The 25903-nt window shown below is 39.3% G+C and overlaps 4 protein-coding genes across 4 annotated transcripts in view; 2 read left to right on the top strand and 2 right to left on the bottom strand.

Annotated features, from left to right (window-relative positions):
• The window catches only part of LOC128644412 (uncharacterized), a 64386-nt gene extending 40600 nt beyond the window's left edge, over positions 1-23786 (top strand). Inside the window, exons 3-5 of the mRNA XM_053697037.1 lie at positions 21170-21571; positions 21994-22057; positions 23317-23786. Coding sequence (XP_053553012.1) covers positions 21170-21571; positions 21994-22057; positions 23317-23742 — 892 coding nt within the window. The 3' untranslated portion in view covers positions 23743-23786. The remainder of the gene's footprint in view (positions 1-21169; positions 21572-21993; positions 22058-23316) is intronic.
• LOC128644422 (histone H4) lies at positions 18648-19057 on the bottom strand. Its single transcript, XM_053697047.1, has one exon. The coding sequence runs from the start codon at positions 19002-19004 to the stop codon at positions 18693-18695; it is 312 nt and encodes a 103-aa protein (XP_053553022.1). The 5' UTR covers positions 19005-19057; the 3' UTR covers positions 18648-18692.
• On the bottom strand, positions 20358-20919 carry LOC128644419 (histone H2B type 1-J-like). Its single transcript, XM_053697043.1, has one exon. The coding sequence runs from the start codon at positions 20885-20887 to the stop codon at positions 20513-20515; it is 375 nt and encodes a 124-aa protein (XP_053553018.1). The 5' UTR covers positions 20888-20919; the 3' UTR covers positions 20358-20512.
• On the top strand, positions 21094-21710 carry LOC128644416 (histone H2A type 1). The gene has a single exon (XM_053697041.1). It carries the CDS (start codon positions 21183-21185, stop codon positions 21573-21575), a length of 393 nt encoding a protein of 130 aa, XP_053553016.1. The 5' UTR covers positions 21094-21182; the 3' UTR covers positions 21576-21710.
• Positions 23787-25903: the final 2117 nt, after the last annotated feature.

The following is a 25903-nucleotide window of genomic DNA, read 5'->3' as shown; positions in this document are numbered from 1 at the left end:
GTACTCTATTGTTCAAAAGGATGCCATATGTCCTCTTTCCTACTGTTGTTTTTGTTGAGGGTCCTGGAGCCTCTTATAAAAAGGCTGAAGTAGAAAGAAGTGTACTGGGTGTCCAATATTTTTTTTGTTCAATTTCCTGGTTCCTAAAAATTATCTCTGGGTTTCTAAAATCAATGCTGTACCTGTACTCTATTGTTCAAAAGGATGCCATATGTCCTCTTTCCATATGCGATGTTCGATCCGCCACCTATTCATCATCATTGAGTAAACTTTGACCCTGTATCTCACAGTCTGCAGACACATTCCAGCCAATCAGCAGCAGACACTCCCTCCCAGACCCTCCCAGCTCCTGGACAGCAGCCATTTTACATTAATTCGGAAGCTGCATTGTTAGTGAGAGGAGGGACAGTGTAGCTGCTGGTGATTTTATAGGGAAATTGGTAGCTAGGCTAGTGTATTCAGTGTCCACTACAGTCCTGAAGGACTCATCTGATCTCTGCTTTAAGGAGAGCACCCCAAAAAAGCCCTTTTTAGGGCTAGAACATCATTTTTTTTCCTGTGTAATCTAATTGCAGTTGCTTGCCTGCCAAGCCACTTGCCCAGTGCCACCACTCATATCTGGTGTAACAGTAGTGTAAATAATAAAAAATAAATATATATATATATATATATTTTCTACTGTGAAACATCAGTCTGCTAGTGTAATCTAATTGCAGCTGCCTGCCTGCCAGCGTGTGTGCCAGGCCCACTTGCCCAGTGCAATCCACTCATATCTGGTGTAACAGTAGAGTAAATAATTTAAAAAATATATATATTTTTTGACTGTGAAACATCAGTCTGCTAGTGTAATCTAATTGCAGTCGCCTGCCTGCTAGCATGTGTGCCCGGCCCACTTGCCCAGTGCCACCACTCATATCTGGTGTAACAGTAGTGTAAATAATTAAAAACAAAACAAAAAACCTTGTTTGACAGTGAAACATCAGTCTGCTTGTGTAATCTAATTGCAGTTGCCTGCCTGCCAGCGTGTGTGCCAGGCTCACAGCGTATACTGTGCCCACTTGCCCAGTGCCATCACTCATATCTGGTGTAACAGTAGTGTAAATTAAAAAAAAAAAAAAGACTGTGAAACATCAGTCTGCTTGAGTAATCTAATTGCAGTTGCCTGCCTGCCAGCGTGTGTGCCAGGCTCACAGCATATAATGTGCCCACTTGCCCAGTGGCACCACTTATTTCTTGTTTAATAGTAGTGTAAGTGTACATTTAAAAAAATAAAAACTTTTTCTACTGTGAAACATCAGTCTGCTTTTTTGTGTCAGGCTCACAGCGTATACTGTGCCCACTTGCCCAGTGCCACCACTCATATCTTGTTTAATATTAGTGTAAGTGTACATTTAAAAAAAAATAAAAACTTTTTGGACTGTGAAACATCAGTCTGCTTTTTTTGTGTCAGACTCACAGCGTATACTGTGCCCACTTGCCCAGTGCCACCACTCATACCTTGTTTAATTGTAGTGTAAGTGTACATTTAAAAAAATAAAAACTTTTTTGACTGTGAAACATCAGTCTGCTTTTTTGTGTCAGGCTCACAGCGTATACTGTGCCCACTTGCCCAGTGCCACCACTCATATCTTGTTTAATTGTAGTGTAAGTGTACATTTAAAAAAATAAAAACTTTTTGGACTGTGAAACATCAGTCTGCTTTTTTGTGTCAGGCTCACAGCGTATACTGTGCCCACTTGCCCAGTGCCACCACTCATATCTTGTTTAATAGTAGTGTAAGTGTACATTTAAAAAAATAAAAACTTTTTGGACTGTGAAACATCAGTCTGCGTTTTTTGTGTCAGGCTCACAGCGTATACTGTGCCCACTTGGCCAGTGCCACCACTCATATCTTGTTTAATTGTAGTGTAAGTGTACATTTAAAAAAATAAAAACTTTTTGGACTGGGAAACATCAGTCTGCTTTTTTTGTGTCAGGCTCACAGCGTATACTGTGCCCACTTGCCCAGTGCCACCACTCATATCTTGTTTAATTGTAGTGTAAGTGTACATTTAAAAAAATAAAAACTTTTTGGACTGGGAAACATCAGTCTGCTTTTTTTGTGTCAGGCTCACAGCGTATACTGTGCCCACTTGCCCAGTGCCACCACTCATATCTTGTTTAATAGTAGTATAAGTGTACATTAAAAAAAATAAAAACTTTTTGGACTGTGAAACATCAGTCTGCTTTTTTTGTGTCAGGCTCACAGCGTATACTGTGCCCACTTGCCCAGTGCCACCACTCATATCTTGTTTAATAGTAGTATAAGTGTACATTTAAAAAAAAAAAAAAAAAAATGACAGACAGAGGCAGGCCACCCCGCAGGTGCCGTTGTGGTCATGGTGCTGTGATTCCCTTTGGCCCTAGAATAATGCCCAGTGTTCAGAGGCCACATCCCATGAACTCGAAAAATCCTGAGGAAATAGTTGACTTTTTAACACAGGACACCCAATCTTCTATAGCTTCCGCTCTGAACCTTGATGTACCATCCTCCTCCAGCTTATCTTCGGGCACCTCTCAAGTTACCACTCGCCCGCCTGCCGCCACCACCAACACTAGCACCACAGCCACTTCACTTGATGTGTCAGAGGAGTTATTTACACATCAGTTGGAAGAAATGAGTGATGCGCAACCATCATTAACAGAGGATGTAGATAACAGTGATATGTCTCAGTCAGGCAGCATTACAGACATGGATGTACGGTGTGATGATGATGATGATGATGATGATGATGTTGTACCCACTGCTGCTTCCTTTGTTGATTTGTCAGATACAAGTGAAGCGGTTGATAATGACGATGTGTCCGTGGATGTCACGTGGGTGCCCACTAGAAGAGAAGAAGAACCGGGGGAAATTTCAGATGGGGAGACAGAGAGGAGGAGGAGGAGATGAGTTGTAAGCAGGGGGAGGTCGTCGCAAGGAGCTAGTGGCACAGTAAGACATCATGCATCGGCACCCGGGGTCAGCCAGACAGCACGCCAATCAACGCATGCTGTTGCCACCACCAGAATGCCGTCATCGCAGAGCTCAGCAGTGTGGCATTTTTTTTGTGTGTCTGCCTCTGACAACAGCGATGCCATTTGCAAACTGTGCCAAAAGAAACTGAGTCGTGGGAAGTCCAACACCCACCTAGGTACAACTGCTTTGCGAAGGCACATAATCGCACATCACAAACGCCTATGGGATCAACACATGAGTAGAAGCAGCAAACAAACTCAAAGCCGCCATCCTCCTTCTGGTCCAGCATCTTCAGCCATGTCAACCACTGCTGTCCTCCTTGCCCCCTCTCAACCATCCGCCACTCCGTCTCTCTTCCGGAGCAGTTCCTGCTCATCTGCCCACAGTCAGGTTATTATGAATTTATATAGAAAGAAAGGAAGTTTGGAATTTAACGGGAAAAAGTTGTTAATGTTCAGTGATTATTCAATGGAAACACTGAATAAAAGAAGAAAAATGACTCCATTGTGTACAAGCTTAATAGCAGCAGGGCACAAAGCAGTTGTTATATACCCAGCAAAATTGAAGTATGAGGGTGAAGAAGGGGTGAAAGTTTTTGAAGATCCTGAAGAAGTTAAATATTTTTTTTAAAATTGCCTAAGGAGATAGTAATAAGGTGGAATAACAAGTTCGATTCTTTTTTCTTTGTAAATAATTATTACATATTGTTTGATTTGAAATATGAGTATAAATTTTATAAAAAAGAGTAAACAAGCAATAAGGGTAAACCTTGTTGTTAAGGATGTTTTATTTAACCCTTTTTTTTTTTTTTTTTTTTCTTTCTTTCTCTCTCTCGCTCTCTCTTTCTCCTCCCTCTCTTCCTCTCCAGCCCCCTCTCTTTTACAGATCCCGCTGTTTTTTTTTCATTACACTCTTAAGCTTAATCCAACATCTCATGAACACACAGAGTTATAATTATATAGTAAGATAATGCAAAAACTCAAGATAATCTCATGGAACGTTGGTGGGATAACATCCCCTATTAAAAGGAAGGCTATAATAAAATATTTGAAAACGTTAGGAACAGATATTGCCTTAATTCAGGAGACCCATTTAAAGGAGATTGAATATATGAAACTAAAATGTAATTGGGTAGGGGAAATTATTGCAACTGATTGTAAAACAAGGAAAAGAGGAGTAGCTATACTTATCAATAAGAATTTAAATTATAGAATTGTGGAAAAAAAAGTAGAAGAGAATGAGCGTGTAGCTATTATTAAAGTAGAAATCAACTCCGAAGTCTTCACAATTTGCAACGTATATGGACCTAATGAGTATAATAAAAGATTTTGGGATGATCTTCAGCGTAAATTATTGGAATATTTAGATACAAAAATAATTTTGGGGGGCGATTTTAATATGGTCCCCAGAATGCCAATAGACAGACTCCAGTTTGGAAATAAGAAGGATCCAGGAAGGAATTCTCGTAGAGAGACTAAGATTTTTAAAGATATATCTGCCAACATTGGCTTATGTGATTTATGAAGATATAGGAACCCAGGAGTTCGAAAGTACACTTGTATTTCAAAAACCCATAGATCTTACTCAAGGATAGATCACTTATTAGTTTCAAAAAATGTAATACCTTTAGTTACAGATACATCTATATACCCTATAACAATATCTGATCATGCACCGATAGGTTTAACATATGGATCTCGAATTAAAAAGGGGAATAATTTCTTCTTCCCTAAATATTGGGCAGAAAATACAGAATTCTTTAACTTTTTAAGGGGGTTTCAGGATTAATAATAGTCAACATTTGGGGGAACCAATACTTTACTGGGAAACTGCAAAAGCAGTTTTAAAATCAGAGATGATCACATTTATGGCTTATAAAAAAAAAAAAAACTAGGTAAACGTGAATTACAGCTATTAAATACAGTAAATAATTCTTATAATCAATATCTTAGAGATGCTTCTATAGCAAACTGGCACAAATACATTTCGGCCACTAACCAACGGAACTTATTTTTAATGCAAAAGTATACGCAAGAAGAGATAAAAGCTAAAAGTAGATTCCAAAGGTTTGGCAATAAGTCAGGTAGATATTTGGCAGGTCTAAATAAAATACATAAGAAAAGAACAGTTATAGCCAATATTAAAAGAGAAGATATTAATATATCCTCCCAAGAGGACATCTTAAAAGCCTTTAAAGAATATTATTCAGATATATATAGAACGCACGGAATAAATCAGGAAAGAAAGAGGAAGTTTTGGGAGGAAGTTAAAGTTCCCCAAATTCCGATAGATCAATTGGATTGGCTGAACCGGCCAATAGAGTTAGAGGAAATAATTGGGAAGATAAAAAAGCTATCAGCAAATAAAGCTAGCGGTCCGGATAATCTCCCAAATGAATTCTACAGACTAATGAATACAGAAATAGCACCAATATTGGAAAGAGTTTATAACTATGTATATTCTTCACTTCAAGAACTTAGGTTAAATAGATTTATGGATTCTACAACTATAATATTACTTAAACCTGGGAAAGACCCTCAAGACATGGCATCCTATAGACCAAACTCGTTATTAAATTTGGATTTAAAGATATTAACAAGTATCATAGCTGAAAGGTTACAAAAAGTGATCCCGACCTTAATACATTCAGATCAATCAGGATTCATTAATGGTAGATCATCTTTTTATAATATTAGAAGAGTTACAAATGTTATTACATATGTATGGGCTAATAAAGATAAATTTTTTAAAAAAGGAGAGGATCTGTTATTATTAACTTTAGATGCACAAAAAGCATTTGACTCGGTAGAATGGGATCATCTCTTTCAGACTTTGAGGATGTTTGGATTGAAAGGTAATATCTTGGAATGTATCAAAAATTTATACCGCCCTAAAAACTGCCTTCTGCATAAATGGACAACAATCAGATTTTATAGAAATGTCCAGAGGCACTAGACAGGGGTGTCCTCTCTCACCAATTTTATTCGATCTAGCCTTGGAGCCATTGATGATACAAGTTAGAGAAATGATTCAAGGCATAAGAATTGGGAACACTGAAATAAAAGTAGCAGCATATGCGGATGACATGTTAATATTTTTAAGAAATTCAAAAGAACAGATCCCATTAATATTGGAAATAATAGAAACATTTGGGTCATTTTCTGGCTATAAAGTCAATATACATAAATCTGAGATCCTGTGGTTAGTAAAACAGAAAGGTTCTATTCTAGACTCTAAGTTTAAAGTAGCAGATACATTTATAAAATATTTGGGAATACATTTCTCTAACACACCAGGGGACTGGTATAAGTTAAATTATGAACCCCTATTTACTAAAATTATAGAGGAAATTAAAAGATGGTCACATTTACCTATAACTCTAGCAGGGAAAATCAATATGTTTAAGATGATAACAACACCTAAAATTCTATATGTTATCCAAAATTTACCATTAAAAATTAAGAACAAAGATTTATTACGAATCAAAAGAGCTGTAACTCAACTTTGTTGGAAAGATAAAAAAGCTAGAATATCATATACAAAACTATCTATCTCAAATGAATGGGGCGGAATGGGGCTACCTGACCTAATTTTATATAACCAGGTGTTCTTTGCCAAAATAGTATTAGCTTGGATCTCCAACAACAATAAATTCATAGATTTAGATCTAGAAGAGAACATAGTAAAACCATTTAGCTTAAAATCTTTAATACATGTAGATCACAATAAGCTACCAGATAGGATTAAAAAAACTAGATAGCATTACAAACTTAATTATAGCTTGGCAAAAATTATGTAAAATTTTGAAAATAGATTTTCACTTTTCAAATTTTCTACCTTTGGGAGGGAATCCTGGGGTAATGCTGAATGCAGAAGTATGCCAAAAATGGCAGGAAAGAGGCCTTACCTACCTATACCAGTTAATAGATAATCAGAAGAAATGTATACAGGACTTTAATTATTTGAAAGATGTGTTTGGATGGGAGAACTCACATTTTTATATATACCTACAGCTAAGACACTATTGTAATTCATTAGGAAGGGTGATCTATATGAAAGATAATTGGGATAAGCTGACTCCTATAATGAATCTCTATGCCCAAGGAAGTACTAGTTGCTCAATACTATATAAGAAACTCATTGACCAAACTAGGATGAAATATGTTTATGAATCAATCAATAAGTGGTTAAGAATCTCCCCAGAACTTATAGTAACTGAGGAGGATATAAGAGGAAGCATGAATAGAACAAGGAAAGCTACCCTACTATCTAGTTGGAGAGAGTCACAAGTTAAAATATTGCATCATGTATACTTAACCCCATATGTTATGGCGAAATGAGGCAATTCTCAAAATAACTGTTGTAAACGTTGTAGATATGTAAACGCAGATATAGTACATTGTATGTACTCATGCCCTAAAATTAAAACTTTTTGGTTAAAAATCACTTATTGGTTGGAAAAGAAATGCAAGATTAGATTAGACATTACCCCAAAAGAAGTTGTTTTCTTAGTTGAAGGCTCAACTCACGGGTCAAACACTTGTTTTCTAAATACTATAATATTAATTGTAAGAAACATGATATTAAGCGAATGGAATTCCAAAAAGAGTTTAAGCATAAAGGTTTTCTTGAGGCGAATACAGTTGCAATTGACATATGAACAATTTGATACAGACAATCAATCCGAAAAACAAATTGCAAAATTTATGTTTAAATGGGAACCCTATATAAGATCATTAGATCGGGCAATGCAACAAATAATCATTAAACCATTTGAAAATTCAATATATATTCAAGAGGAACAACTTAGGGGGAGCTGGAGAGTGTAGGGCAGGGGCGGGACGGGGCGTGAGAGGTTTAAGGTTAAAATCAGTATTATATATAAAAGGGAGGAGGAGAAGGGAAGGAAACTTTCCCCCTTTTTTTTTTTTTTTTTTTTTCCGTTTGTTTGTTTGTATGATTTTATTTTCACTTGTTCTATCGCCTTAGAATTAGTAAGGTGCATGCACGATTTGACAATATAATGAGCCAAAAGAAGAGAGAGAGGGGAAGGAAAGAAGGAAGAAGGTTAAAAGATAGATAAAGGAGTGGGGGAAAATGAAAATGAGAGTGTAGACTACAGTAATATATATGGAATATAATGTGTTAAATACTTATTTAAGATATATGAATATAAGTTGTAAAAACAAGGTTTATATGTTATTTAATAGCAGAAATATTATCTCATTTGGAATTGTGTAAGTGTGACTAGAATCACTATCAAGAAGATGATACTGCAAATGTAATAGTTAGCAACATGTTTTTGTTGCCTTGTTGTATTTCTTTTTTTTTTCTTCACTGTTTGTACATGTTATAATACATGACTATCTCAATAAAAAAAAAAAAAAAAAAAAAAATAAATAAATAAAACCTTTTTGGATTGTGAAACATCAGTCTGCTTTTTTGTGTCAGGCTCACAGCATATAGTGTGCCCACTTGCCCAGTGCCACCACTCATATCTTGTTTAATAGTAGTATAAGTGTACATTTAAAAAAAAAAAAAAAATGAGAGGCAGGCCACCCCGCAGGTGCCGTTGTGGTCATGGTGCTGTGATTCCCTTTGGCCCTAGAATAATGCCCAGTGTTCAGAGGCCACATCCCATGAACTCGAAAAATCCTGAGGAAATAGTTGACTTTTTAACACAGGACACCCAATCTTCTATAGCTTCCGCTCTGAACCTTGATGTACCATCCTCCTCCAGCTTATCTTCGGGCACCTCTCAAGTTACCACTCGCCCGCCTGCCGCCACCACCAACACTAGCACCACAGCAACTTCACTTGATGTGTCAGAGGAGATATTTACACATCAGTTGGAAGAAATGAGTGATGCGCAACCATCATTAACAGAGGATGTAGATAACAGTGATATGTCTCAGTCAGGCAGCATTACAGACATGGATGTACGGTGTGATGATGATGATGATGATGTTGTACCCGCTGCTGCTTCCTTTGTTGATTTGTCAGATACAAGTGAAGCGGTTGATAATGACGATGTGTCCATGGATGTCACGTGGGTGCCCACTAGAAGAGAAGAAGAACCGGGGGAAATTTCAGATGGGGAGACAGAGAGGAGGAGGAGGAGATGAGTTGTAAGCAGGGGGAGGTCATCATGCATCGGCACCCGGGGTCAGCCAGACAGCACGCCAATCAACGCGTGCTGTTGCCACCACCAGAATGCCGTCATCGCAGAGCTCAGCAGTGTGGCATTTTTTTTGTGTGTCTGCCTTTGACAACAGCGATGCCATTTGCAAACTGTGCCAAAAGAAACTAAGTCGTGGGAAGTCCAACACCCACCTAGGTACAACTGCTTTGCAAAGGCACATAATTGCACATCACAAACGCCTATGGAATCAACACATGAGTAGAAGCAGCAATCAAACTCAAAGCCGCCATCCTCCTTCTGGTCCAGCATCTTCAGCCATGTCAACCACTGCTGTCCTCCTTGCCCCCTCTCAACCATCCGCCACTCCATCTCTCTTCCGGAGCAGTTCCTGCTCATCTGCCCACAGTCAGGTGTCTGTCAAGGACATGTTTGAGCGTAAGAAGCCAATGTCACAAAGTCACCCCCTTGCCCGGCGTCTGACAGCTGGCTTGTCTGAACTCTTAGTCCGCCAGCTTTTACCATACAAGCTGGTGGAGTCTGAGGCGTTAAAAAAATGTGTAGCCATTGGGACACCGCAGTGGAAGGTACCCAGCCGAAATGTCTTTTCACAAAAGGCAATCCCCAACCTGTACTCGATTGTAAGAAAGGAAGTAATGGCATGTCTGGCACACAGTGTTGGGGCAAGGGTCCATATGACCACTGATAGCTGGTCTGCAAAGCATGGTCAGGGCAGTTATATCACCTACACTGCGCATTGGGTAAACCTGCTGACGGCTGCCAAGCATGGAATGCATGGCTCTGCAGAAGAGGATTTGGTGACACCGCCACGACTTGCAGGCAGGTAGTCTTCCTCCCTCCCCGTAAACAGAACCCCTTCCCGGGAGAGGAGACAGTTGGTCTCTCTCCCCAGCGGCAGAGCCAGGAGCCGGGAGAGGAGACAGTCGGTCTCTCTCCCCAGTGGCAGAGCCAGGAGCCGGGAGAGGAGACAGTCGGTCTCTCTCCCCAGCGGCAGAGCCATCCCCTGGGATCAGAGCTAGTCGTCCTCACTCTACTTATAGAGAAGCCCTTGCAGGGAGAGACGGGTATCGATATCTCTCCCTCTCTCCCCAGTGGCCGAATCCCTTTCAGGGAGAGGAAACAGTCGGTCTCTCTCCCCAGCGGCAGCACAGTTTCCCATGGAGCGGAGGTAGCAGACCTCCCTCCCCAGCAGTAGATCTCCTTCTCGGGAGAGGAGACAGATGGTCTCTCCCCTTAGTAGCTTGGCAGGGTCTATACCCTTTTCTTGTCCTGGAGTATATCTCACAGAAGGCAGGCCAGGGGGGTACCCTCTCATGCAGTTGGGGCCACAAGTTTGGGCACCCGAGTTTTGCCTGCCCCACCAAGGAGCAACTTCCACCAACAGTCTGGGGAGGGTATACAGCCGGGAAACCGGTACTGGCTTTGTTTGTGGGTGGGTCGGCTGGTACTCAACAGAGTGTCACAGAGGAAAACAGTAGATCTCCTTCTCGGGAGAGGAGACAGATGGTCTCTCCCCTTAGTAGCTTGGCAGGGTCTATACCCTTTTCTTGTCCTGGAGTATATCTCACAGAAGGCAGGCCAGGGGGGTACCCTCTCATGCAGTTGGGGCCACAAGTTTGGGCACCCGAGTTTTGCCTGCCCCACCAAGGAGCAACTTCCACCAACAGTCTGGGGAGGGTATACAGCCGGGAAACCGGTACTGGCTTTGTTTGTGGGTGGGTCGGCTGGTACTCAACAGAGTGTCACAGAGGAAAACAGTTTGGCCATGGAACTTAAGGACACTGGAACTTGTGGAACAGCAATTGTTTGGGAGCCGGCCTTAGCAAACTTGGGACTTTGCATTTTGTGACTATCCCTGCGCCCAGGGCGCAGGGTATAAACGCCAGCAGAAACCCCCCAGGATGCCCCAAGCTCAGGAGAGATGGGATAACCTCTCTCAGCAACCGAGAGGTGGAGGGCCACTGTTGGACAGCCCCAGGCCAACCCGTTAAGGGTCTAGCCGGGTCTGCCGAACTAGAGGGGGGAGGTGTCATGGATATCAGACGGCTAAGTAAGGCTACCCCCACCCCCCTACAACCTCACCCCTGTTGTTTCTCAGTGGTTTTGGGCTTCTCAGAGCAACCACCATCTCTGGAAGCTGTTTGTTTGCTTTGTGTAGGCTTGTTTTTGTGTTCAGAGAAAAGTTGGTGTATGACCAGCAAAATCCTCCTAGGCTGACCGGGCTCCTGGAACTCCCGGTCGTCCGCCTTACAACGGACACCCACCTAACCCCTCTCAGGCTGGCCAGGCTCCTGGAACTCCCGGTCGGCCACAGGACAGCAGAACACCCGCAAATTTTAACCCAGGTCGTTCCAGCAACCATGTTCCCCAGAGCTCCGCTCTTTTGGGGATTAGTAGCCCCTGGAGAGTACAAGGGGTGGGAAAATTGCCGTATGGGGAGCTCCTTTGGGGGGGGGGGGGTTTGGACACCCCTAACCCCATAAATTCTTCGGACTGTAATTTTTGGACTGTGAAATCTGGGGACGAGAGCTTTAAAATGAGCCGCCGCATCACCGGGATCACCCCGAAACCGCCACCCATATGTATTGGGAATAGGATTATGTGGGACTGTGGCTCCGATGGAGGTGCCGGGCTGTCTGGAGGGGCGGGAATGGCGGGAAAATAGTGGGATTGTCCAGGGTCTTATCAAGATGAGCTGACTGTATAAAAGGAGTGTGTGTTTTCAATAAAATCAGTTCCTGTTAAACCTTAATGCTATGCTGTCTAGTTATTTGGGTTTGCTCCAGCTAAAAATCACTTTTCCTGGGCTACATAGCAGCCTGTTCCAGGCAGAGGAAGGAGACTCTGACAGAGCTACCTAGTCTGGTAGCTGGAGTCTGCTACAGGGTGGGAACCTGAGTACTGGTGCTGTCAGGCATCAGGGGTGGCTACAGGCTGTGGTCACTTGCCAGCTACATAGCTGCAATCGGCAGGGACGAAGCAGGACCCGTTTAGTGTCACAAGGCAGGACCCGTTTAGTGTCACAAGACCCTTTTAAGGGCTGGTAATAGAGCTGATTACTTTTTGTAATTTAGTTTAGGGTAGGGACGTTTTTTTTATTTTGGGGGGGCTTTGTTATTTTATTAGGGGGCTTAGATTAGGTGTAATTAGTTTAAAATTTAGTTTAGTGTATTTAATTATATTTTAGTTTAGATAATTGTAGTTTATTTAATTAATCTATTGATAGTGTAGGTGTATTTGTAACTTAGGTTAGGATTTATTTTACAGGTAATTTGGTAATTATTTTAACTAGGTAGCTATTAAATAGTTAATAACTATTTAATAGCTATTGTACCTAGTTAAAATAAATACCAAGTTACCTGTAAAATAAATATAAACCCTAAAATAGCTACAATGTAATTATTAGTTATAGTGTAGCTATATTAGGGTTTATTTTATAGGTAAGTATTTAGATTTAAATAGGAATAATTTAGTTAATATTATTAATATTAATTAGATTTATTTTAATAATAATTACATTAGGGGGTGTTACGGTTAGACTTAGTTTAGTGGTTAATCATTTTAATATAGGTGGCGGTGGTGTAGGGGGATTAGATTAGGGGTTAATAATTTTAATATAGGTGGCGGTTGTGTAGGGGCTCACATTAGGGGGTTATCATTTTAATATAGGTGGCGGCGGTGTAGGGGGATTAGATTAGGGGTTAATCATTTTAATATAGGTGCGGCAGTGTAGGGGGATTAGATTAGGGGTTAATCATTTTAATATAGGTGGCGGTTGTTTAGGGGCTCACATTAGGGGGTTATCATTTTAATATAGGTGGCGGCGGTGTAGGGGGATTAGATTAGGGGTTAATCATTTTAATGTAGGTGGCGGCGGTGTAGGGGCTCACATTAGGGGGTAATGTAGTTTATATAAGTAGCGGCGGAGTAGGGGCTCACATTAGGAGGTTATCATTTTAATATAGGTGGCGACGGGGTAGGGGCTCACATTAGGGGGTAATGTAGTTTAAATAGGTAGCGGCGGGGTAGGGGCTCACATTAGGGAGTAATGTAGTTTAAATAGGTGGCAGCGGGGTATGGGCTCACATTAGGGGGTTATCATTTTAATGTAAGTGGCGGCGGGGTAGGGGGATTAGATTAGGGGTTAATAATTTTAATGTAGGTGGCGGCGGTGTAGGGGCTCACATTAGGGGGTGATACAGTTATTATAGGTGGCGGCGGGGTCCGGGAGTGGCGGTTTAGGGGTTAATAAATTTATTGTTAGGAGTGAGATGGGGGATTGCGGATAGAGGGGTATACATGTTGGGCTATGTTTGGGAGGCGTGTTAGACAGTTACGGGAGATTTAATATTTTAGTCAGTTTTTGTAGGCGGCGGTAGTTTCTAAAGTGCCGTAAGTCACTGGCGACTCCAGAAATTTGTACATACGCAGATTTCTGGACATCGCTAGTTTGTCAGACTTACGGCACTTTAGCAACTGTTGGCGCCGTATATGTGATAGCTTGCTGTGCGAGCTGAAACTACCGAAACCTGTGCCGTATATCGGATTGTGCCCCTACAGTGAGTATTGTATAGGCCTGAAAAGCCTTTTTTTTAGTCATGCAAAGGGCTATTAGAGTTCAGATGCATTCTCCTTTAATTGGTTATTTAGTAAATGTCATTTAAAAAAGAAAGGCCTAGTTATAGTAAATAAAAGTGTATTGGGAAAAAACACAAATGTGGTTGAGTTAGCCTTTGTTGGAGCTAAAACAAATATTACAGTAGTAACAAATAAACCCCCCCCCCCCCAATGTGAGATCAATCTAACATAGTGGATGTCTCATAAAAAAAGTCATATTTGATTTATAAAAACACTTGGAGTTCAAAATATATGTCAATTTAAAAAAAAAAAAAAAATGTGAATTTCGAGATAAGCTTCAATTTTATGTCAGATATGGCATTGTTCACAGCCTGAGGTAAAAAGTGAAATATAGCTTATTCTCTGCTTTTCACATAAAAAGTGCATGGAATACATCTTAAATTAAATGCATTTAATACATTGTGCTGGTAACAATACATGATATATATATATATATATATATATATATATATATATATATATATATATATATATATATATATAGTTTTGAGACAGTTGTTCATTCTTGTGACTGTGCTTCTCTCTATGTGTATTTAATCTCCCTATGGGGAAAAGGGGCAACCAGACATAGACTTCTTGCTCAGTGTGCTTAGAGGAATATGGCTACACCTTACTGACGAGGCCTAATGAAGGCCAAAATGATTGTCTGGGGTTGCTGTGTTCCTTCTTCAGAGAGGAATTGCCTGGTGGAGCCAATAACACAAGGCATATTAGTGCATCCACCAATCAGCAGCTACTGAGCCTATCTAGATATGAATGCTATCTTTCTTTAGAATTATTTATTATTACATTAGGAAATTACTGGTTAACTCAGATCCAGTGTGCAGGTTACACCCACACAGAATGCATGTGTGACCGGCTCATTCTAGAACCAGTTTACCAGCAGCAACCATACCAGTTGCAAATGTCCTACTCAACACAGACTCAGTGTGTAAGCAATACCAAGCCTAGTGCCACTGTGTGCCATGCTGAATACAACGCCCAGTATACAAGCAGCACCCTCACACATTGCACCTGTGTGACCTGGAAAACCTAGGTCTAGTGTGGCAGATTTACCAACACCCAATGCATGTTACTTTTGAACATCTGACCCCAGATCCTTTTTAATAGTTATATTCACCTCCAGTGACCATTTATGACCTGTTGAGCGCATATATTCACTCATGAATTCTAGGGGGGGGGGGGGGCAATTAGCACAATAACTGTTCTGCATTACACCCTGATATGGTACTCACATACTGATATTAGAATGATGCAAAGAGCATTTACTGTACTTCTTCCTCTGGTGTTAAGTAATTAGTAAGTACAACTCTGGGTATAATGTAGACCAGTTATTAATCTGCTTGTCACCTAGTATTAGTGAGTGGAAGTCTGGGGAGTGTATAATTCTTTGTGTTTAATGTGCTTTTCTACTATTAATGATTAATTAAATATCTGGGTATATAATACATAGCTGCTACTATACTCTGGCTTTGTCTAGTATTTTTAATGCAGATGAGATATTTTGCTCATTGTCCCTCTATCTGTAATCATATGAAATAATAATAATAAAAAAAAAATAATAATCTTAACTCCTGTTAGTCTTCAGCACTGTTATTATTATATAACTTTGGCACACTACTTTGTCCTGAGAAACCCTATGCCCTGTGTAATGCAGAACAGATACAGTATAGTATTACGGAGTAAATACCTGGGTTGTGCTGTATAACAGAACATATCACGTGACGTTTGTGTTAGTGGCACTCACTTATTCACTATCAGAGCTGGAGCTTCTATACTTTATAACTGTCACGGAACTATTAAATCTAGATGAGTTGTTGAGTATATTTGTGCTTAAAGGGACATTAAACCCACATTTTTTCTTTCGTGATTTAGATAGAGCGTGCCATTTTAAACAACTTTCTAATTTACTTCTATTATCTATTTTGCTTCATTCTCTTGATATTCTTTGCTGAATAGCATATCTAGATAGGCTCAGTAGCTGCTGATTGGTGCCTGCACATAGATGCCTCGTTCTATTGGCTCACCCATGTGCATTGCTATTTTTCTAACAAAGGATATCTAAAAAATAAAGCATATTAGATAATAGAAGTAAATTGTAAAGTTGTTTAAAATTGAATTCTCTTTCTGAATCACGAAAGAAAATTTTTGGGTTTAGTGTCCCTTTAAATGTAAGTAGTTTTACTTTATTTTATACAAAATATAAACATTTTAGGGAGACGAGTGAGGTTTTGCTAGAGGGGTTAGAAAACAAGTGTAAACAAGTATAAATGCACAGTGTGAACAAATAGTTAATAAGTAAATGCAGAAATACATTGTTTTACTATTTAATATATTTCCGTTACTAAGTGCAGTGCAGGTCTAAACCCCCCGATTGGCTGCTTCGCTTTGCTCTCTTCTTAGTGATTGGTTATTGTGACCGTTAAGGTAAATATTAAAAAAGCCCGCCGGTTTTACATATGAATAGTGATGTGAAGTTCGGTTCATCCTGATGAATCGGTTCATTTCGGACAGTTCGATTAACTGAACCGGTTCATGAACCGATTCATCAGTTCACCTACTGATCACATGATGCGCTTGAGGGGCAGAGCAGAAGAATCGCAGATTCAGTACAGACCCAGCGATTCTGAATCATTTAGAATGAGTCCTGAGTCACTGTGTCTGTACTGCTCTCTGCTGCTGCTCTCTGCTGCTAATTGCTTCAGTTCAGCTTGACACTCTTAAGGATACTTAGAGAACAAAACAATATATATATATATATATATATATATATTGTTTTGTTCTCAAAGTATCCTTACATATACACTTACATATTTACTTACATATACACTTACATATTTACTTAACTTAAACAATACTTTATTCTATCCTGATACACCAATGCAATTTTAAACAATTTACTTCTAAAATATATATATATATATATATATATATATATATATATATATATATATATATATATATATATATATATATATATATATATATATTAGAAGTAAATTGTTTAAAATTGCATTGGTGTATCAAGATAGAATAAAGTATTGTTTAAGTTAAGTAAATATGTAAGTGCATTTTTTTCTTGTTATTACACTTATTTATGTTCTTTAAAATAAGTTGACACTATTTTATTAAAGCATTATTTATTTAACAGGGGGTCCTTAGGGTTAATTTGCAATGCTCACTCTAGCCTAGGATGATATAATGCTGTTGAATCAGTGTACTGTGTACTGTTAACTCAGTGATTCATTAGCAACTGTGTTATAACTCTGGTTCTGCTATGAATCACTCAGTTGCTAATGAATCACTGAGTTAACAGTACACAGTACACTGATGCAGTACACTGATTCAACAGCATGTAATATGATCCTAGAGTGAGGTCTCATAGCAGAACCAGAGTTATAACAGAGACCTCACTCTAGGATCATATTACATGCTGCCTGTGGAACTGAACTGTTACAAACGAATCAGTTCAGTCTGGTGAACTGATTCATACAGTTCAGTAAAAAGAACCAGTTCAAATGAACGATTCGTTCATGAACTGCACATCACTACATATGAACTACAATTTTCAATATAAATAATTACAGCAATTAGTCGGACACGGACTCAGCAGATCGTTAGTGATAAAATGATGAAGACTTCAAAAAAGACTGCACATGGGGGAGCGATATTTGTCCTGTATGATGCTTCTATTGTGTGTTCGTGTATAATATGTGGTGATTTAGTAGAATACAATGTTATCTCTCCTTGTCCACAACGGTTATAACAGAGAAGCACAGGAACCATTACACAGAGATAGAGATATATTTTTTACAGTGGGGACAAGAGAATAAGGTTTGAGGTTGAAACAAATGACTCGTCTGTTTGTATAGTTATTTATTAGAAACAATGTATTTGATTCAGCTATAACATTTTACAATTTTATGCAAATGATATACAACGACACCTAAATAGTCAGCCAGGTACAGCTTTTCATTAGGCTTTAGAGTTTGAGGCAGAGAGGGGGGCTTACATGGATCTTAGATTATTAACTATCGCCAAGCTTCATTGTAACCAGAAGTTTTACATTTATCTCTGGTACTACAGAGACTGATCTTACAGAGAACGTTACAATTCAATAATTCCAAATCTTTTTATTAGCTACATCTACAATAAATAAAAAATGCAAAGTAAATACGATTATTTTTTTTTTATTAAAACGTGTATAGTTTAAATGGAATAATCCAGCCAATCAAATTGCGAGAAAGTGAGCCAATTAATGCAGCTCTCAAAACATCCAGGATTTGATTTAATAATGCAATCTATATGTGCCGCAGTGTATATAAAGAGCTGTAGACACGCTGCTGCATAGACATCGCAGGATCAGTTACATACCCTCTAAATATTATAAATGGAAAAAATAAAGTCAAATCCTTTATTGAATTATGTTACTGTATCTATTAATATGCACGTTATGCCTACATTTTGAAAATCATAATCCGTGATACCATTATATAAAGGTCATTATCTAGAACATATAGTTTAATGCAATTGTTAAGATACGTTACACAGTGTTCCCTAAAGCTGATAGATCAATGGAGCTTTTGTGTATGTGTAACATGGGGCTGTGGGCAAACTAGTGTTGTTTTATCACCTGATTATACTATAGAAGTATGTAGGGCAGTCACATTGCCTCTTAGATTAGGTTATCTGCATTTTTCCTTCGTTTCTCTGCAGAAATGTATAAAGTTAAATAAGTAGTTCATGAAAGATCTGTAGTAACTTACAATATTTGAAAATTAAAATCTAAATCATAAAAAAAAAAAAAAATAGACAACGATCACAGCTCCATATATGAATATATGGGTGGCTCTTAAAAGAGCCTTTGGGTTGGTTGTGTGAATGGGGAAAAAATGCTTAACCCCCGAAACCGTAGAGAGTGCGGCCCTGGCGTTTCAGAGCATACACCACATCCATAGCGGTTACGGTCTTCCTCTTGGCATGCTCAGTGTAGGTGACGGCGTCTCGGATGACATTCTCCAGGAAGACCTTGAGCACTCCGCGGGTCTCCTCGTAGATAAGTCCGGAGATTCGCTTGACACCTCCCCTACGTGCCAAGCGCCGAATAGCCGGCTTAGTAATGCCTTGGATGTTATCGCGGAGCACTTTACGGTGCCTTTTTGCTCCGCCTTTTCCTAGTCCTTTGCCTCCTTTACCGCGTCCAGACATTGTAAATTCAATGAGTAAACTGATTCCGAAAAAGCCAAAGCGCCTCCTTATATGGTACTGACGAGAACCTGATTTGGAACTGAAAGGTGTTTTTTTTTACTTGCCTTTTCTGATTGGCTGATTTATTGTATCATCTTCTGGTTGGTTACAAGAGCCGAAATTACTTTCTCAATTAATCCCCTGTGAGTCACAATATACTTAGTTTATATATGATTTTGACAATGTCTTGCATGTGTACAAAGCTTTGGAAACATTTACTAAATGCACAATTAACTGGCATAATTTGTACATTAATTTAGAAATGCTCGTTTGTTACAAATTAATATATGCGCTAATAAAATCATTGTAATAACTGTAAAAAAAAAGTATCCAATTTGAAATTCATGAAAACCTAACACATCCAAGGCAATCTGTGAGCCGTTGCATCCTTTAATGTGATTTCTTATCCCTCAGCACCACCTACTGGTCATAGTTTTTTGTCAAAATCTTTTGAAGGAAATCGTAAATGAACTTGTGTTATAATCACAACATATGATTTAGCTAAAATAAGCTTTGTGTGAGGGAAAAGGCTCGAACTTTATGTTTCATTCTATTATAAAAACATGTTCTGAAGTAAAGTTATAATTCTATTTCCCTATTTAGTTGAACCTGAACAATAGTCGGCGATTTTTCCTAATAGACAAGTAAAACAACTTGTATACGTTTATATTATATTAATACGATCAATATTGAACTTCAGTGAGTCAACGGCTCTTTGCCTATCAGAGGTGAAGTGAGGGGAGGAAATGTCTGGGGTTTTAAGCTTGTGATAATTTTATTCATTCGGAATTAATGAAAGCAAATAAACAGTCATCTTATGTTACATAATGGATTTCACAGAAAGAGCAGCAAAGTCGTAACAAACCACACAGCGACTCTTATAGTCTCTCACTGCTGCATAGGATCAACGTGCAGCTGGCGTTTCCTTTTCTTCCATATCTGCCGCCATTTCTCTGTATGACCGTTAGTGGTTTAAATAAGCCCGGTCTCCTGTGTGTTCTCTGTATTATCTGATGTTAGCGGTTACTAAATCTAATAAACTTATGTTCCTGATTTCCAAACATTGTTTCAATATCCCTACTCAGTTATAATAGGTAACGTTTTGGGCCAAATTAAGGAGTTAAACCTATAGGCGGCGGCGCATCTGTAAATTGATTAAATTGGTGAAAGACCCGTCTCTCTATAAATGAATGCAAGAAAAGTGCAAGTGTATGAACATATGCTGTTACAATTTAAGTCTATTCAGTTTAAATACATATATCCACTAATGTAAAGTAAAGAATATATCGACAAAACATTTCCCCACAACTAAACTTGTAGTGTCATATTCAATATTTAGTTATTTATAGAGGCGTAAATATTTTATATACGCACTGAGAAACAAGTATAAGCTCTGATAATGAAAATATGGATGGCTCTTAAAAGAGCCTTTGGGTTTGTAGAAGATATTGTGAACAATGGGATCAGGATTACTTGGCGCTGGTGTACTTGGTCACGGCCTTGGTGCCCTCAGACACTGCGTGCTTAGCCAGCTCTCCCGGCAGCAGCAGACGGACAGCAGTTTGGATCTCTCGGGAAGTGATAGTGGAGCGCTTGTTATAGTGAGCTAGGCGTGAGGCTTCCCCTGCGATTCGCTCGAAGATGTCATTAACAAAGGAGTTCATGATGCCCATGGCCTTGGAGGAGATGCCAGTGTCCGGGTGCACTTGCTTCAGCACCTTGTACACGTAGATGGCATAACTTTCCTTCCTGCTCCTCTTCCGCTTCTTCCCATCCTTCTTCTGAGTCTTAGTCACGGCTTTCTTGGAGCCCTTCTTAGGCGCTGGCTTGGCTGGTTCAGGCATTGCTGGGAAATAAGCTCTTCACAACAAAATAACTAATAATTGATGGCAAATCCAACAGCTCTATTTATTTGCATCAATCAAAGGGGCGTTTATTGAAACTCATAGTTGATTAGTTGAAAATGTCATGTGATATAATCTGCAGTTTATGAGTGGTGTATACCAAATTTTGAACGTCATTGGTTCCCTCCAAAACTAACCAATCACAGAGAACTCTGCTTTGTCAATCAGGGTATATGTGACCATGCATCTCGAGAATTAAGTTACATTCCGTGTTATTCGAAGAGTATTAGTAAACATGTCAGGACGAGGCAAACAAGGTGGTAAAGTCCGTGCTAAGGCCAAGACTCGCTCATCTAGAGCCGGTCTGCAGTTTCCAGTTGGTCGTGTGCACAGACTGCTTCGAAAGGGGAACTACGCTGAGCGTGTGGGAGCCGGTGCTCCTGTCTATTTGGCTGCAGTGCTCGAGTACCTCACCGCTGAGATCCTGGAGTTGGCCGGTAACGCTGCCAGGGATAATAAGAAGACCCGCATCATCCCCCGGCACCTGCAGCTCGCTGTGAGGAACGACGAGGAGCTCAACAAGCTACTCGGTGGTGTCACTATTGCTCAGGGCGGTGTTCTGCCCAACATCCAGGCTGTGCTCCTGCCCAAGAAAACGGAGAGCAGCAAACCGGCCAAGGCCAAGTGAGCACAGAACCCGAACTGTAATCTCTATCACAACCCAAAGGCTCTTTTCAGAGCCACCAACCCTTCATAAAGCAGCTGCACTTATCTATTTTATACCATTTACTTTTCAAAGTAAAAATAAATATTTTCTTTTGCATTTGTGTAAACCCCACAGTTTATAACATATCATGGTTTATATAACAATATGTAAACATTTAAATTTTGACTTACACTATAACGTCTCATCATTTGGTGTAAAAAGCTTTTATTGCAGAGCTTTGATCGTACTATTTGTCACTAATAAATATGAGTAGAATTGTATGATCGTTTCCCAACTAGCAATACATTCAATGAAAAATGTGCATCTTTAATGGAATATGGTTATAAAAATCTATTAGGGTATGTAGATATTACACCCACGTCCTACCGTTGTTTTGTAGAGAAAACGATATAGTGAATCAAAACAATATACCTCAGACTGAATCATTGTTGCACTTTTCCAAAGTAACAAATGTCTATACATTTCATCGTTTGTACCATATGATATAATCGCTAGATGGTGACTGGCATTATATACATATGACTTCTTATCAAGTAGGTAAAGGAAGCTCTATGGCAGCAGTCAAAATGAAATACTCTGTAACGGGCCCTGACATCATTGATACTATTAATACTGCATTTGTTATAGAAAGATCGACTTATTCAATTTCATACTGTATATACAGACATGTTCCACGGACTATAATACCATACGTGCACACATCGCTACCCCCGTGAGCGGCTTTTTCAGATTCTCACGTTTTGATCATCAGTAAAGATCTGCTACGCATTTTTATAACGCTAATTAAACTTATTATGTATTAAGTTCCGAATAGAAATGTAACTAACAAAGGTTTGTGGAACAGGCGGGATTTTTAAATTAAATCTTAACGGTCAGAGGAGCCAATCAGTAAATAGGAGAGAGAGAACTACAGCCAATCACGGAGCTCTGAGCCTTTACCAGCATTAGCCTGGGAGAGTTTAGTATAAAGCACAAGTGTTTATTTTTTTAATAAGTTATCACTGTATAGTTATTATGGATTATATTTATTACAAATTGTACATCCCTAGTGATAAACAAGACTGAAACATTTTAATGCTGCTCTTCTAATCTATATCGCCTGATTTGCCGACAAACTGTATGCTATTTACTTAACATAAAACATCTGATCACTTATTATGCTGCAACTTTCCATACACAAACTCTCATAATGTTCTTCAATAAGATAAATGCAGAAACTGTACTTAGCCCCGATGCAGATTTTCCCAGGGGTATATGATCAGTCATATGGTGCTGATGATATTATATTTCCTAGACAGTCAAAAGCGCCTTTGTAGTTGTCTCTTCTTTTTAAAGGTAACGTTAAATGTATCATCCTCACCGCAGCCTGATATATTGTTGCTCTGCTAATTGATATAACGCTCGGTGCTTAATATAACTAGTAGCTGAGGGGGAACAGATGTGCTCTGTGGGTTTTATAAGAATATGTATGGTTCTATCGCTAAATATCTGCTACTTAAATATCAGACTTGGTATAATTTCTACGTTGATCGATATCAATCTTTATTATTTGAAAGGGCGGTCTTTTTAATATATATCCAAACGGTCGCAATAGCCAATCGTTAGGAAGGTAGGAAAAACTGCAGCCAATCAGGGCGCTCTGCACGCTATATATAAAGCCTCTCTGGCTCCCCTAGTACATTATATAGTAACAGACTAGTAGAGTTCAGTAGTCACTATGGCCCGTACCAAGCAGACCGCCCGCAAATCTACTGGAGGGAAGGCTCCCCGCAAGCAGTTGGCCACCAAGGCTGCCAGGAAGAGCGCCCCAGCCACCGGCGGAGTCAAGAAGCCTCATCGCTATCGGCCCGGGACAGTGGCTCTCAGGGAGATCCGACGCTATCAGAAATCCACCGAGCTCCTCATCCGCAAGCTGCCCTTCCAGCGCCTGGTCCGTGAGATCGCCCAGGACTTCAAGACCGATCTGCGCTTCCAGAGCTCTGCGGTCATGGCGCTGCAGGAGGCCAGCGAGGCTTATCTAGTGGGGCTCTTCGAAGACACCAACTTGTGTGCTATCCACGCCAAGAGAGTCACCATCATGCCCAAGGACATCCAGCTGGCCCGCAGGATCCGCGGGGAGAGAGCTTAGACCCACCGCACACCCCAATATTCACCCAAAGGCTCTTTTAAGAGCCACCAAATTGTCTCTTCAACGAGCTGCACTGCTATTTTAAATCTCTCCCACCGAAACCTTTTTTCTACTTCAATGTGTATATAGTTCGCGCAACCTCAATGGTTAGTCAGGAAATTCACTTGCTTTATTTTAGACCGCACATACAATCTTACTATTCTCTCAGCTAAAGACTTCAGCTTTATATTACCTAAGTGCCATTGTTGTTTCACAAACCATACTTTTTTTTTTTTATTGACAAATCTAGTTTTTAAACTACACTAATCATGATCCCTTCACAATATAGTTCACCACTCATACCTGTCGGTATCTTGCATTGTGATAACTATTGATAACGGCTGAAAAGAGCCAACAGATTTTCACTTTAATCCGCTGCTATCTCTTTATATACTTTCTGTATTTACATATATTTTTAGATTTACAGGTTGGTACCCCCTGACATGAGGTGTTTTTTTTTTGTTTGTTTTTTTGTATACTTACAGCAGCTTCTTTGCTCATGTGCTGCACAATGCAATAGGTGTAACACGGTTGCAAGAGGCACCTCAAACACATGGGCGTAATGATCAAGCTTTTCTGTAATTTGATTATATATTAAACACAAATTTAACCAGTTTACTAGTGTTTTTATAATGTTGCAGATCAGTCGAGTGATAACAGACAAAGAACATTAAATTGAAACCCTTTTCCATCTTCAAGGTGCACTAGTGATACATTTATAGCATCAGCTCTAGAAGATTCAGACCAAGCGCAGTACATGTGCAAATGTCACTTTAAACGTGTTGGTGACTTAAATGAGTGTCAATAATTTGATATACCTCTTTACACACAGGGTTTATCTATATTAAAGTCTACACTAGGAAATTACATTAGTACATTAAGGAGGAAGAACAAATTAATTGTACCCTCATTTTAACAAGTTATCTGTTATACAGCATAATAAACTGAATGGAAACAATGTAACTTTTATTCCTAGGTTATGCATTGTATTTGTGAATCATTTCCATAATGAACTAAATGTTACACATAGGACGTTCTCTGTATTCAAACCCTGAGCCAATGCCTCGGTGTCAGCTGAGACTGGGGTTTAACAAGATATACACTGGTCATTCTGCACAATGTGCTAATAAACGGAGCACTTCCCTATTTCATAATCAGATACTCACAGCTGCAGCTCCAGTCGGTATCAGCAAAGCAATTATGTATTCTACAGTGGAGCTAAACTATTGCCCCTTATAAACTGAACTGCGTTTTACTAGTATTATTAATCTTATTATCGCTGAGATTTCTGCTCTACAATTACAGACCGTGATGTGAAAATTACTGTTTTAACCAACATACATTAGCGCAGACATTCACTGTACAGGATAAGGCAACACTTATGTACTATAGACAAGTATTTTAAAGTAATTAGTCAACTACATGTATTTACAATCCATTTACTGTAGGTTTATTACTCATTTTAACTTATTCTTCAGTGCTCTGCAGAACAGATTGATGTGAATCATCAGCTACATAATAAAAAACAAAACGAAGTTAAAGTGATGGTAAACTCTCCCCTTTTTAAAATCAGATCTGGAATGTAAGCGCTATTTTAGATGGAGTTTTATTCATCATGTGCAATGAAGATGCGCTATAACTTAGTTATTAATATAGATATGAAATTAAAATACCCCACGTTACACCACCCACTTCAAAGGTCAATTTTCCTGTCAGCTAAATGATTGAATTACTCTCCAATCAATGCTCTAGCTACAACAAAAGTGCCATATGGGGAGAGCGCTGACTGGACAACAATTCAATCTGTTAGCTCACAGAAAATGTTACTTTTGAAGTGGGCGGAGGAGCATGCAGTATTTGAATTTCATATCTATATTAAAAAGCATGTTATACTGCATCTTCATTACAGCTAATGAATTAAACTCCATCTAAAATAGTGCTTACATTCCAGATCTGATTTTAAAAAGGGGAGAGTTTACCATCACTTTAAACGTGAACAATGTCACAGCTCTGCTGGAAAGTGTTGGTGGCTCTTAGAAGAGCCTTTGGTTGTGAGGACTGAGCAGGGAGCGATCACTTTTTAGCAGCCGCCTTCTTGGCTTTGGGATTAGCGGCCTTTTTA

Source organism: Bombina bombina, unplaced genomic scaffold (genome assembly GCF_027579735.1).
Source record: "Bombina bombina isolate aBomBom1 unplaced genomic scaffold, aBomBom1.pri scaffold_698, whole genome shotgun sequence".
Lineage (NCBI taxonomy): Eukaryota > Metazoa > Chordata > Amphibia > Anura > Bombinatoridae > Bombina > Bombina bombina.
The sequence above is the reverse complement of the archived record's forward strand: the minus strand, read 5'-3'. Positions and strand labels throughout refer to the sequence as shown.

Bases quoted from the DNA above. Each gene is read 5' to 3' on its own strand.
- LOC128644419 (XM_053697043.1), bottom strand. From the start codon at position 20,887: ATGCCTGAACCAGCCAAGCCAGCGCCTAAGAAGGGCTCCAAGAAAGCC.
- LOC128644416 (XM_053697041.1), top strand. From the start codon at position 21,183: ATGTCAGGACGAGGCAAACAAGGTGGTAAAGTCCGTGCTAAGGCCAAG.
- LOC128644422 (XM_053697047.1), bottom strand. From the start codon at position 19,004: ATGTCTGGACGCGGTAAAGGAGGCAAAGGACTAGGAAAAGGCGGAGCA.